Raw genomic sequence first — 15,326 nt, 5'->3', positions numbered from 1 at the left:
CTCGAATCATAGTTTGATGTTGAAAGCCAGATGATTTGTAAATGCAGTTCACAGCTATTTACAGTAAGAGAACTGGGACAAAACTGATAGGCAACCTTCAGCTCTATGATGAAATACGTCCTTCAACAAACATCAAATTTGCAGTGCAATCTTTCAGCAGAAAGCTGGATCAGTGAGCAATGGTCACTTTTTTCATTTTTCTGCTCTAGTCACGTATGAATCAGAGCAAAGACAGTAACCGATGACCAGATGCCTCATGTGCAGCTTGAAGAGGAAGTGTCATGATCTGGGCTTCCTTAATCACATTTTGTCCCAGAAAAAAAGATGGTGAGCTGACTAACTAATGAAATCAGCTGATAGGGATTTTCCTTCCTCTTTTTCTGTTATGGTTCTGATATCTCAAAAAATAAAGCACCAGAATCCATTAGGCTTTGTTTTTTTTCTTTTTACAAACTTTTTTTTCTTTTTCTTTTAGACACAAACTGCTTACATACTCATTAAAAGGAAAAAAAAAATTCTAAAGCTTTTTAACAGAACACAACTAACCTAAAAAACACCAGTAAAGAGGATCCAAACCAAGATGCAGCCACTCAATACTTGGATAGTTAGTTAAAACATAGTTTTGGTTTCTAGAAGTAATCTAATTACAGTATTGGAAAGAGCTACATGTACATTAAAGTAAAACAAATGAGAAAATATATAAAGTTGTAATCACAAGTACCAGTAGACTCTCCAAAATAAAAGACATGACCACCTGAACAATGAACAGCCACCCAACGTGTGCAGGGTCAAAGGGATTCCAGATGGTTTCAGACGTCATTGGGCCAAAGAAGAGCAACATCATGCACCGATATCTGTAACTCTGTACGGAGGTCCACTTAAAACCCTCCTATGATGCAAGCAGGGAAAGAGTTTTGAAAAAACTCTGCCCTCTAGCGGCAGAACATCACAAGTACATCACAGCAAAATACTTTATTTAAACATTCCTCAATCACACAAAGCTTTAACATTTTTTTGAAAATAAAAACAGCAACAACAACAAAAAAACACGATTATTATTGTCTTTCAATCCTCTGGACTTCCTGTTTCCCAACAAAATAAAAGCAAGAACATTTTCAGCTAATTTGTAGCCAGCTGTCAATGTAAGACAGAATTATTTTGCATAAAGCTGCAAATGACTTTCAGATGGAGTTTGTCAAGAATACATTTGAATGAAGCTTCCTACTTTGAAAAATTGTCTACACCAAGAAGCATGGCTTATTCACAAAACAAACAAAAATTGGTTACATTAACCAACTTTCATTCATCACAGTGCAGTCTTCAGTGTTAAAAACAGGCCTACAGTGAAAAGAAGAACACATTAAACCCAAGCATGAACTAAGAACAAACTTGAAGCACTCCTACCGTTGTTTACCAAGCTGCGCTAGCAGCAGCTACACCTGGAATTGTCACATTTTCAGGATGGAGCACAACCCCATCATTTATTGCACACAGTCGTTCTCATCAAATAATGGAAAACACTTGATAAAATCTAAAATTTGATGTTTTTGCAAAGCTCTCATCTTTTTGAAGCATGCAAAGCTTGATTTTTAATTGAAGATTACAATAAACACAAAATAGATTAAACAATTACCTCCTTACATTTAAGAACAAATGACACCTTGACTTCTCAGGATGGTAGCTCGCAAATGTAGAATTTCTTTTGGGAGGACAGTGTTGACATGGGTGGAATATGTGCTCTTATCTCAAACAGAAATTTATTCTAAAATAGACATTTTAGGCTTTGAAAAACCCGATGATGCTCAAATGTTGTTCAGCTTCTAAAAGGTGCATCAGGTTTCCGGACCTCATCTGTTTGATCTAGTGCACTTGAACAGAGGTAAATCCAAAGACAGCTGTTGTAAGATGTAATCGATGTAAATGATCCGTTTTTAGGTCCAGCTGATGGTGAAGTTCTGAACAAGGTTGAGATTCAGATCAGAGACCGTCAACACCTACAGAAAGAGGGTTAGGACAAACAAAGAGGAATTGGTTTTATTTGAATGCATGTTTGCATCTTCCTGAGGCTACATCAACTGTAAGTGCACACAGACCATCAACCTCACCTGTCTGTCTCTGTAGGTGAACGGATGATCTTTGGAGTTCACCAGAACTTTGCTGGGCTTTGCACTGACACCATAGAAGGAGGCGGATCCCACAGTTATAAATGAGGCTTCTTGGTGGCTCTTGAGAACTTGGGACGTCATCGTGTTCTAGAGATGAAACGTCAATACAAAAAAATAGCTTTTGATAAGTAAAGATGACGTAATCATAAGTTCTGGTTCATATATCATATATATAGAACCTAAATTACTCTTTTAACATATTATATTTATAGCTCTAAAAAAACATATTTCCTAAATATGGATCAGTCATCCTGTTACCATTGGAAGAAAAGCAGCCCCACAGCATGATGTTTCCACCCCCATGCTTCACAGTGGGTACAGTGTTCCTGGGAATGCAATTAAGCATTCTTCCCACTCCAAACACGGTGAGAGGCATTTATACCAAAGAGTTGCATTTTGGGCTCATCTGACCACATGACATTCTCATAGTCCTCCTCTGGATCATCCAAATAGTCTCTGGAGACTATTAGACAAGCCTGGATATGTGATAGCTGAAGCAGGAGGACTGCAGAATTTGAATCCTTGACGACATAACGTGTTAGTATAGTATCCCAGCTCTCTTCAGGTCATTGACAAGTTCCCCCTTGTACTTCTGGGTTGTTTCCTCACTGTTTTCTAGATCATTTGTACCCCACCAGGTGAGATCTTTCATGGGGCCCCAGGTGGAGGAAGATTGTCAGTGATCTTGTGTTTCACCCATTTTAAAATAATTGCTTCAACAGTTGATTTCTTCGCACGAAACTGCTGGTTTATTGTAGATAGCTTCATCCCAGTCTTGTTCAGATGCACAATATTTTTGCTGTTGTCCTGGAATTACACCAGGTCTGTCTACAGGTGCGTCTTACTTGTATTGCATGGGAGTCCCATGCAATACAATACATTGCAATGCAATACTGATCCATACCCCTCCCACCTGGCTCCCGGAGGAGTGATTTGTCTGTCACCCCCGTGTCAAGTAGTTCATCCAAGACTCCCCATGCCCTCTTCTTCCTCACTGAGCTCTTGTAAAATGCATGTTTTGTGTCATAAATGGTTTTGTACTTCCAAATTTAAACTTTGGTCGTCCATGGCAAAAATGGATGATAATGTAATCCGTTGTGTTAACGTGCGTTAGCTTGTGGGCACGTCACCTTAAAGATTTAATAATAACAGAAGTTTTTATTTTGAAACAAGGACTGGTTTCCCGTTTCTCCGGCTTTTTGCAGTGAAATTGACGCATCGACAGACTGGAAATAGAACTCCTGCATAAAGTTTGTGTTGCATTGCGTTGCGTTGCTGAGCGACGGATGTCAGACGCAGACATGAAAGAGGCAATGTAAACATTCTGATTAATTCATGAGTTTCATTTTTTATGTTACCACAACGGAGACACACCGCAGATGGACCAGTGTAAATCACCCTTTAGACAGCTCCTTGGTCTTGGTCATGGTGGAGAGGATCCAGTCTGATTGTTTAAGGGTGTGGACAGGTGTCTTTTATACAGATAATCGCATCAAACAGGTGACATACATTCATGTAACAAGGGAAGACAGTAGAGCTTCTCAAAGAAGTAGTAACAGGTCTGCGAGGGACAGAATTCTTGCTTGTTTGTAGGAGCTAAATTGTTACTAACTGCCCCATTGTACAAAAAAAAATCCTTAAAAAATATGAAACAATGGGATTTTCCAATTCTTGCTTTAGATTGTCTCGCACAGTTGAAGCTCATCTATGATGAGCGTTACCTTCATTAACTTTTTAAGTGGGACAAAGGGCCAAAGTCTTGTCTGCCAAAAATGTTTTTGCACCACTTTAAGAAGTTTAAATAAGCCCAAAAGATTGCATTTCTAAAAAATGTAGGCTAAATCAAAATGTAGGCTAAAATAAAAAATATCAGCTGGAGGCTGAAGAGACGCCACACAATACCTGAGCAACGCTGAAGACAATGTAGGAGTATTGATTGGTCTCAAAGGTATCAATGCTTTCCCCGTCATCCCAGAACAGATCCCCGTGGGCTGAACCCTCGTCAGACAGAGCAGAGATTAGATGGAGAGGCTGGCCGGTGCTGATCCACAAGGTAAGGTTTGGGGTCTGTTTTTAAAAAAACAAAGAAGGTTATACCCTGAACTGATATCAACAACCTTAACACACACAAAAAAATGGAGAAACAGGGATTTGCAGATGTGAAATGTTGACTCCATAACAACATGATAGATACAGTATTACACCCCCTTTATCGTGAGGGATGGGGTTCATGAATAACAAGGCAAAGGGGAAATTTGCAAAGTAGGACTACAGATATTTTAAGACTGTAAAACCCCTGACAACACACTTCAGACACTTAACATTTTCACTCTTGTCTAAACTCTCAAAGTTCAAACCTTCATAGAAAAATAAGTCTAGTATCTTAGAATGAAAACGATGATCTGCTGCGAACAAAAATGTATGTAATTCTGCACAGAAAAAAAAAATGCCACAGAAATTAATCGACAGGGTCTACAGCCAATCAGGACGCAGGACGTAGTTTGCTGTGTTATAAAAAAAAAAGAAAGGCGTGCAAACTTGCACAGAACAATTCAGTGAAAAAAGTGAACTGTGATGTAGCGAGGGAATACCGTACATGAAACACCAGCAATCATACAGAGCTTTAACATGTGCCTATAAACCATCTGTAAACGCCACCAACTTAAAGCCGAGGTCACCTGTGTTGGGATCACAGAGCCTTCACGCAAATGGAGGTTGATTTTATCCAGTGGGGCTTGGAGACGTACTTCTTCTCCTTTGCTGTGCAGGGAGTCCCCCTGGAAGAAAGAGGCACACTGGTGTCCGACTCTTCACACTGAAGCTCCTCCACATGCTTATGAGTCTTACCGTGTAGAAGTCGTACCACAGACCTGCTGGAAAGTAACCAACCACATAGTCGACTCCAGGATCCAGAACTGGTGTCACTAACAGACTCCTTCCCCACAGGAACTGTTTATCGATCCCATATGTTTTGACATCTTTTGGGAACCTAAGAGTCACATCAGCGATTAAGGCACAGTCATCTGACGTCCCCCCATTCAATCAAAGCAAAAAAACGATCATGAGTACGTACTCAAACATTACGGGCCGGGCAACAGAGTGTCCATGTGCGTGTGCGTGATGAAAGAGTGTGTAGAGGAAGGGGAAGAGAGAGTAGCGCAGCAGCAGAGCCTCTTTCATGGCTGTCCGTGCCAGCGGGCTGAAAGCTGTCGGGTCTTGAGGCTGTTAGGACATTTAACCACACAAACCAGAAGCAGATCAGCTAAATCATTTGAACTTAAGGCACTTTGAGACCAAGACAGTTCAACCAACTCCATTTTTTTCCTTGAGCATTAAAGCTGAAAGTCATTGCCGAAAAAGTTCAGAACTTAACAATCTAACAAATTTCAATTTAAAGACCCATTCAAATGAAAATTGTGTTTTTGGTGTTTAGAACATGTTCTTGTGGCATTTCTCTCATGAGGGAGGACATGTATATTAAGAGAATTTAGCTAAAAATTGTGTTTGTAAAATTCAAATTGTGATGAATCAGGAGCTGTGTGAAATGTCGTGTGAAAAAGCTGTAGCTGTGACTTAGATGCTGCAATCTGCGGGCCAAAAGCTGATCCAAACTGATCTACGTACATCTTTGTTTTGCATGTCCAAGCTGATGCATCTGGATTAAAACTGCACGGCTGGAAAGCTCCAATACTGCTTGCCATTTTTGTGGGAACAATTATGTTAGGTTTGGGTTGTGAGGGGCTATAAGCTAATGGGAGAGCGTATAAACAAAGCGATATTGGGAAGTTAGGGAAACTTACTCCACCAACAACTCAAAGGGCAAATTTCTGATGAACTGCAGACGCTCTGCAGAAACAAAGTCCTAGAAAATGACAGTTTTTTTAAATTTTGGATTAAAAGGGCATACGGTAATCATAACTACTCGTTTTACCTACAGCTCCATCATACAACTCATAAAATCAAATAATCTTGTACAAGTCAAATCAAGTATTGCCTATAGCAACATACAAAGACTAAAGTTTTGAGTAAGATCAGTTGAGTAAATTTAGTTCAGCTAGAAGAAGTTTTATCATAGCTACCCGTATTTTCCGGACCATAAGTCTCCCTTTTTTTCATAGTTTGGCAAGGGGTGCGACTTATACTCCGCAGCGACTTATATTAGAAATAAATTGAAATAAATACATTGTTAACCCTCCTGTTATGTTCATTTGTGAGGAACAGAGATGATGTTCCTGGGTCAATTTGATGTATGAGGTATGTTAAGTGTTAAGAGTATGTTAAGTGACTCAGAGAATCAGCAAACCTTTTTTTACAGTAAGATCTTGAAGGCTAACAACATAATATTCTATTTTCCAATGATTTCATAGATTCAGAAATGCAATAAAAATGACAACTGTTTCTACAAATACAGGATGAAAACAGAGTTTTAGTTGGCTAATGATGCTTCATGAAAGGAATAAATAAATAAGTATGAGAAAGAATCACTGTGAAATTATGAGATAAACAGTCTGCTATGATTGTGTCATATGAGGTTGTGCAAGTTATTAGTTCTTGGTCTCAGATTTTGTCAAATAAATTTCCCGTCAAAATGCGACTTATAGTCCAGTGAGACTTATCTTTGTTTTTTCTACTTTATAATGCATTTTTGGGCTGGTGCGACTTATACTCCGCAGTGACTTATAGTCCGGAAAATACGGTAACCATCATAAGCTATCAAGCTCACCTGTAGATAACCAACGTATTTAAAACATGAATTTCCAACCTTAAAGTAATATACAAGTAGGTCTATGCATCTATGAAGCTTTTGCTGATTTTTGCTTCCATTTGAATGTTTTGACCACAAAGACTTGTGGGACTAGACAAGGAGTGGCGTTTTCATTTCTAAGAGATATTAAAGAAAGAACAAAAAGTAGCTAAATTGGAATGTGCTTTACAAAGGAAATGATTCATCAGTTTAGGATTTTTTTTTCAGTAAAAATAGCTTCTTTTATCACAATAGGGAATTTAGCCAAACCCACAGTCTTGCTAATCATGTGATTATATTAAAAAAAATCCTTTTCACCTCCTTAGTCCAACAGAATAACCATACATTTGTTTTGCTTTACTTTATTTTTTATGTTGTTAAAAAGTCTGCCTGCATTTCCAGTAGAGTGAACTGCAGCAATAAACAGCGTTTGGTCAACAGCAGAAGAGCGCTCAGATCAAACCTGAGGAAAGTCCAAAACAAACTCAAGGCTGTGAAAAAACCTTTAGATTTTGTCCCCATCAGAAATTATAATTAAAAATATGAAATATAAGATGATACTTGAGGGGAAAGAGATGACTTCAGCTTTCTGGTTATTTTAAGCGGAATTCTAAGTGTAACGCAGGCTGTTACAGGTGTAACACAGGTTGTTACAGGTGTAATGCAGGACCACCATCCAGCCAGACCAGATAAATCACTGGGTATGTTTACAATTTCAGAGGAATCTACGACAGTTTTGAATTTCCCTCTTTCACACAGACATGTTTCATCTCGGGAAGCCCGTCTTACCTTCATGTCAATGGAATTGTGGTTTCGGGTGAAGGGATAGAAGGCCCCCAGCTGTGTCCACCTGACACACAGCTCTTCTTGTGGTTCCTCACTAAAACCACAGATGTCTGCCCCCACCAGGGGAATACCTAGAAGGTTAAAGGTCAGGATACCTGAGGGGAGGAGAAAATATCAACATTTACACACAAAAAAGGCAAAGTGATTCATCTTTACTGATATGTATTTGCTGAGGCTGTTGACGACAGGCAAATGAAAATCATTTTTAAAACATCTATGACTATTGGACTAAAATCTTCAGTGGGCCCAGTTAAACACAACCCCACAATTTTTTGGGTTCTATGCTGTACAGCACAGAGAGAACATGGCAGTGCAATATATGTGAATAGGGGTTTTGTAAGGAATGGATGCCAGAGCGGTTCACATGATTTAATTTTTCTAACATTTTAAATTTTAGAAATCCAAAATTCTTTTAAATTGTAAAAAAAAAATAAAAGTTTCTGTTCTTGGTTACACCTTGAAAAATCTTTAGATAGGGGTTGCAATACCAAAATATTTAGATTTATTACTTATTAAATTAAAATGATAGTAGTAGTAGTGCAAGATTTATTTCAAATCAAATCAAAATTTACATTAAATGAAAAATAAGTCTACACACAACTTTGAAAATAGGATTTTAAAGGGAAATGGAAGAAGCTTGTGCTTAAAAAAATCCAATCCCCCACTCAACAACACTCGTAACAACAAAACAACAAAATGAAACAATTTGACATTATAGCTCTAACATACGAGAAACACATGACAAAGACAAACACGCCCAAATACTCCGATCACCAACAACATGTGTGAACACATATAAACATGTTTCTTCTTTTTTTTTCTTCTTCCTTTTTCCCTTTCCCCATTTTTTTTTAATAAATACATTTAAAAATAGAATAACAAAGAGCCCCTAACCTGCAATCGAAGTGTAAAGGTCTTTCCACTGGCTCCTGTTGTCTCCCAGCCAGTGCCCAGAATACAAACCCTGACTGGGGAAGGTGGAGCGAGAGATCACGAACGGTCTCTTCGTCAAAAGTTTCTTTAGAGCGCTGGAAAGCAAGAGTAGAACACAAAAAATGTAGAACAAACCTCAGCTGTGGAAGTTTTCTGGTCCTTTTGTGTGACTTTGTGTGTTACCTTGCAGAGGCTTTAGCTTCCATAAGGCCATAGAGACTGTGTAGATTATAATGCATGGACAGTTTCTGCTGAGCAGTGGCACACACTGTTTTGGCCCGCAGTAAACCTCCCAGCACGCCTACAAGAAAGAAACACGGCTGAAGCAGATAATCACAGGCAGCAGCTGTGTTCATGCAGATCATATGTGTGAGTGTGGGCTTTTTTTCACTGCAAGAGGGTCTCCAACCTGGAGTATAGGGAGGGTTTTCCAAACTGTTTGACGGACAGCCATTGGTCGACCCATCCAGAAAGTTAGACGGCTCATTCATGTCCTAAATGAAAAAGTATAGACAACATCCCACAGGTTTAAGGCGACTTTTTTCTTTATCTTTCATTTACATACTTACGATCCATAATCCATCAAACGGCACTTTATTGTGGAACTTCTGCAAGTTGTCGAACCACCAGTCGTGTGTCACTTCATCAGAGAAGTCAGGGTACGCCGTCAGACCGGGCCACACCTGGTATAAAAGGGAAGAGAAAGTTCAATGAGGTGTCTGTCAAACACAATTTCTTACCAGCAGTTTGGAACACTGAACCCCACTGAAGCAGAAAATACAATTTTTCACACGTCAGTAAATTAATACACTCATTTTGACAACAGCAAAAATCATATCTTATCTCAACTGCATGTTGAGTCAACAACAATCTGTTTTTCAAGAACGTCACTACAGTTATTGTACTTTTTTTTTTGAGTTGTACCACTTATCACACCGCGTACCTATCATAGTGAGCCTGAAAGTCTTATTATGACTAAGATTTTCCTAAACATCCTCTGTGAACTGCTGCCAAAGAGCGTTATCGTCTTACACAGATATTTACAAGGGCTGCACCATGTTGAGGTTGAAAGTGATTTGTAATATCATTGTTGGATAACACTCGGATGATACGAACAATCATATAAAAAAAACAACACGCCCTTCACTTTATGGCATTCATCTGCTCTGAAAGTGTTAAACATTTTCAAACAGAAAATACATTTAATAAAGAAAAGAAATGTTATGTTTTAACATTTACTTCTGTTTAAAAGTAGCAATAATGTAAAAAATTCTAAATAATAAAAAAAAATGAATCTGGCACTGCTAATCTTATGTCAAATTCAATTAGTACCAAGCATCTCCTGTAATTCTTATATGATTTAGGTTTAGTCAAAGAACCAATTGGTCTATTCTGTTTCATAAAGGTATATCTTGTTTTAACCCTATTACTGTGTTCGGGTTAAAATTGACCATTTTCACACTTGAAAATGGGTCAATTTTGAGCCAAACACAATATAAGGGTAAAGGAGGAAAATCAGCAGCTAATTTCACCTTTCCTATAAGTGTTTTTCCTTCAGCATCCTTGATAAAAACTCCCCTTTTCAGCCCCTCATCAAACGGCCAGTATGAGCCCTCAGGCTGTGTGCTGCTGATGCCCGGGTCCTGCAGTCGAAGAAACAAGACCAAACGTCTCAAAACACACCCAAAACCAGAAACAGAGTGGACGGACACCCAGCAAAAATGGACATTACCAGCATTATGACATAGGTCTGATTATGAGCATGAAGGTCCCTGACGAGGTCCGGGAGTGTCTCAAACTTTTTAGAGTCATAAGTGAAGTCCATGGACTGGTCCATGTAGTCGATGTCGTTCCACTGGGTGTCCTGCAATCAAACACACATACAGTAGAAGTCAATGATGAATCTTCAATGAGGTAAAAGGGAAAAGAAAAAAAAAACTTTACATTCAGAATCAAATATGACAGTCCAATTTTTAAGAAGCAGATTCTGACTAAAACTGCAACAGATACATTTTTGTTTGGTCTTAAAAAAGTGAGCTGAGAGAATAAAGGTTTATAATGAAAGAAATGCACTCAGTCTTTGTGTTTGCTGCACATTCTAGGACAAGAACATATTCAGATGAAGTAGAAGCAGCAAAATCTGGCGTATACTTGTATAATGCTTTACTACCTTCTTAGAAGGCCCAAAGCGCTTTACAGTCACAGAACCATTTACACACTGATGGCAGCTAAATAATAATATCACTAATAGACAGATAAGGAAGATGACCTGAGGTATTCCATAGTTCCTCAGGCTCTTCACAACCTCCCAGGTAGAGTTACTGCTGTTGTAGCCCCAGCGACACAGATGATATCCTAACGCCCAGTAGATAGGCATTGCTGGATTTCCTGTGATGAGCCCAAAAAAGGAAAAACATTTCAAGCTCTGAAAAATAAGATCAACTTCCTGTTAATCAAACTATCTTGATATCCGCTGTTACTGAAATGATTGTTGACCTTTTATCTGCTACTTCCACTCAAGGAGCTTACACAGACACATGAAGTGTCATGTGATTGTGAGTTGTGTAGCTGCAGCGCCAACACATTCACTCTTTTACTGACCGATCACTTCCAAATACTGCGAAACCACCGATCCAGGATCAGGACCGAGGAAAACATAGAAGTCCAGGATTCCACCGATGGTGCGCCAGGTGAGAGCGGGAGTAGGCTGGAGGACCACATCTGAAAAAACACAAAAAAACATGGAAAAAAAGGTTTTCAATAAATCTCATTTTTGAATGAAATTGTTTCTGTTTGGACTGTTGGTAAATGACTTCACTAAAAACTGGGAAGCTGAGGTGGACTCATGTGACCAAAACTGATCAAGGAAAAGTTCAAATGTAGCTTCCTCTTTTCAATGCAGCAAAGGTCTTCTAAGTACTTCTAAAAGTTTGTACAAAGTGACATTTGAAATGAATGAATGAATGAATGAAAACAAACTGACCCATTGCATTACTGTTCAGCAGGAAGAAACCATGAGCGTTCCCGTCTTCCTCCATCGCAAGATAAAAAGGATGGACTCCATAAAGATTTGTTTTTTCCTGCACACACAAAAGAAACATTTCTTCTTTGTCTGTCTGGGTTTGTTCTTAAAAGACTAATTAAGAATCAGCCACTAACACTGAATGTCATTAAAAATGTCTCAGGCTGTTACTTTTAAAGGAATAGAAATTTCAAAATGAAAAAAGGGCAGTGCTGGTTACCATGGGGGGCACATCTCTGGCCCACATGGTGAGAGTGTTCCAGTTCATGTCATGCAGGAAGGTGGAGCGGTGTTCCCCCAGACCATAAATGAACTGAGTAGGGAGAACGGTGGAGAACTGAAGGAACTGGTCCGCATAGAAGAGAGGAGCCACAGTGGTATTCAGACTGAGATTTCAAAAATAAAAGTTGGAAAAGTGGCAACAGTTAGAATCATCTGGCTGATTTAAATGTGAAAGTGTCTTCAACCTGTAAATATGAACAGATGGGATCATAGTCTTCCTTCAAGTTATACTTTCACGTCGAGAGGCAAAGGGACTCCAGCAGCACAACATCAACTCATGAATTCTTGGATGTCCAGGTCCGACTCACAGCAGAACTCCAGTAGATCTCCTTTTCACGGTGATGCCAAACGGCTGCTTGGAGAGCTCCACGATGTATGCAGGATTCTCCGCCTTCTTGGTGGGGTTTGGAACCGAGATAGGAACTTCAAAACGTGGATTTGAAGGGTCGGTCATCTATGTTGAGAACAGAAAAATGTACAGCTTATGTCCACTCGGGTCTCCTGACACATCTTGTCAACTCACCACTGTTAAAGTGTAAAATCGTTTTGCAACGTCGCGTATCGAAACATGACTACAGACTTTTTATGAGAAGAAAACTAAACGCATGAGCAACTATGATGTAGCCGAGTTCTCAGAGTTTTGAAAAAGGATGTTTCAGTCTCACAAAGGCAGAAAATTTTAACTTGTCTTTTTTTAACCTCAGTTTGAAATTTGCAGATACTTTTAAGTGATTAGTTCATTCTTTATAAACTTTGTTACAGACCAAGTTGATCTTCCGATATAAAAATTCCCAAAGACTCATTTCTAATCATCTTACACAGGACAGATCCATTTAGGCAGACTACATTACACTGTGTGGGTGGTTTCATGTTATCCCTGATGAATGCCGTTTACTTACCCTGACATGCAACCGAGTGTCTGTCTCCTGCCGTGTTTCTACCTCCACAGTAAGGATGTCTCCTGGGTAGTAAGTCTTCACCTCTTTTACAAGAGTACCTTTCTGCCCCATCAGTGTGTCATCTGTTGATACCAGTGAGTACGATGGGAAATCCGGAGGGTAGAAACACCAAGGGACACCATTTTTCCTCGACTGTCCAGCATTAGATGATGATGATGCAGGGATGAAACAGCAGTTTCTCGCCTCACACATATCTTTAGTTACAACCACGCCTCTTTCAGGGTAACAGTCAAACCTCCACGGCTCTGAGATCGCACTGCAAGCTTCAATCCGGGCGGCACTTGAAGTGTCATTTAGTTCAGTTTGGGAGCTTGATGTTGGCTGTGGAGCTGGGGATGGTGGTTTGTGCGGCTGCTGGTTGGAAGGACTGTGAAGCCAGAACATAGTCACAATCAGCCAGCCTCCAACGAGAAGCAACAGGAGGCAACCAACAACCAGAAGAGCCTTGGTGATCGAGCACGATGGTCTGTGTGGGAGCAAGAATGTCCCCTCTGGCTCTGCTACCTAAGAACACAACAAAGAAATCAAAAATGAACATTCAACAAAAAGTTGCCTGGTATAGTCAAATAAAACTCAACATATATTAAACTAATCAAAGGGGAAAGCAACTTCAACAACAAATGGCCTTCTAGTTCCAGGTCTACGTTTGCAGCGTTCAGCAGAAAGCTGTCTTAAAGCTTATTTTAGTGCTAAATTATTGCAATAGCATGCCCAGCGACATGCAACCTTCACAGGATCAGACTATTACTGGACTGTGTCTGTTAATTTAGAAACATGTTTTTGCTGATCTCTTTAAAGTATTGTGCAACATCCCATTCAGGAGGTCTTTCTTTGGGGATTTTCCAGCTCCTGCAGTGAATCCGATTTTTAAAATTTCAGTCTGAATGAAAGGAACACCAAGAAAACATGAAGGAAGTGCAATAATCAGAATCACTCACTGCTGCATTTTCTTGAGTTCCACGAGGTTCTTCAGACAGAAGTTCAGAGGAAAACTGGACATCTTCTGGGTTCAGCCGTTTGTATGACACCATTATAGTGAAGGGGGGACGCAGACTGCAGAGCGAACGCTGAAAAATGCAACTTGTTTCCAAAGAGCTTGAACTTAGGCTTCTGCAATAAAAATAAATAAATAAAAACACGTTAAATCATCCCCCCAATAGGATTAGAGTCTGTTAAGGATATATTAATAAATTACTGGCATTCCCATGAGGAAACAACATGGATACGTATTATTAACACAGCTGAGCTGCGGCTGGAGTTTTGGGGCAATTTTAAGTAAACCGTTCCAGTACATGTTTCTCTCTTGACAGCGCAATCTGCAAATAAACTGTCTTCAAACTTGATCAATACTGAAAAATAACTCATGGGAACAAGCAGCAAAATAAAGAGGATGATTTTTAAAACTCGATGATATAGAGAGAAGACAGTGATGCATGCGCAGAGTTTAGCATAGGGGTAAGTTAGCATGAAGGTAGAATTAGCTAAAGTTTATGAAGTTCTGTGCCTTAACAAATAAACCGCTTCGCTCGCTGAAATGCACGTTAAGCTAAACTTCTTACCTGTATGCCTCGTGACCTTCATGGACACAACAACAGACACACAAAAAGAAACTGTTCTAGCCTTTGGCTCCCTATCGTTAGGACCGCCTTCACAGTCCGCACGTTGTCTGCGTCTGTTTATCTGTATGTGACGTTCGTGGTGTCTCGTAATTTATAAAACTTCCGTTTTGGAGAAAATAATATTACTTCGTGAATTTTAAGGATAAAAGACATGACGATATTTGAGGTTTATAAATAAATATTATTTTATGATTATATTTAAGTATATGTAACTTTAAACTGAACAATTGTGTTTTTTATTTTTTGTTTTTGTCAGCAACGTTGCCTTCATAACAGCTCGTAAATCTGAATCCCAATTGTCTGAATTACGGTAATCTATCTGTAGATTTGAGGACTCGACTGTGATATGAGAGGTAAAAGGTATATACATATTATTTTATCAATAAAATGGAGCCTGTGAACAGTGTGAAGTAAAGATATTAAGTAGCAATTAAATATATTCTTACTAAGCACCAAACACATTTTAGTAAAAATGTATTTCGTTTTAGTAAAACGAATTTACACTACAATATAATATATACGTTTATTTTTACTTATTTTGTTAAAACTTTGAGTTACTGTTAAGTCAGAGGATTTTGGTTTAATTTATATTTTATTAATACCTTTTTTTCTCTTTCAACTGAAGTTTGAATGTATGAATGAATGAATGTTTTATGTATAATAAATAAGGAACCCTTGCATTGACTTGTTTACACTAAATATTTTGTATGCCCTGTAATGCCAATAGTGGGAAGCTGGTAATGTTTATTCAGAAAA

At 38.9% G+C, this 15,326-nt stretch overlaps 1 protein-coding gene across 1 annotated transcript; it reads right to left on the bottom strand.

The window, feature by feature from the left end:
• Nucleotides 1-443: 443 nt before the first annotated feature.
• On the bottom strand, nt 444-14,627 carry LOC101169174 (lysosomal alpha-glucosidase). Its single transcript, XM_004066057.4, has 21 exons — nt 14,511-14,627; nt 13,890-14,061; nt 12,892-13,455; nt 12,301-12,446; nt 11,931-12,096; nt 11,672-11,768; nt 11,290-11,409; nt 10,958-11,076; nt 10,421-10,552; nt 10,221-10,331; nt 9,258-9,371; nt 9,098-9,182; nt 8,872-8,989; nt 8,650-8,783; nt 7,699-7,850; nt 5,239-5,387; nt 5,013-5,154; nt 4,844-4,942; nt 4,068-4,232; nt 2,106-2,252; nt 444-1,994 (listed from the first exon to the last, which is right to left on the bottom strand). The coding sequence occupies exons 2-21, from the start codon at nt 13,980-13,982 to the stop codon at nt 1,932-1,934; spliced, it is 2,916 nt and encodes a 971-aa protein (XP_004066105.1). The 5' UTR covers nt 13,983-14,061; nt 14,511-14,627; the 3' UTR covers nt 444-1,931.
• Nucleotides 14,628-15,326: the final 699 nt, after the last annotated feature.

This window comes from Oryzias latipes, chromosome 1, assembly GCF_002234675.1.
Source record: "Oryzias latipes chromosome 1, ASM223467v1".
Classification (NCBI taxonomy): Eukaryota; Metazoa; Chordata; class Actinopteri; order Beloniformes; family Adrianichthyidae; genus Oryzias; species Oryzias latipes.
The sequence above is the reverse complement of the archived record's forward strand: the minus strand, read 5'-3'. Positions and strand labels throughout refer to the sequence as shown.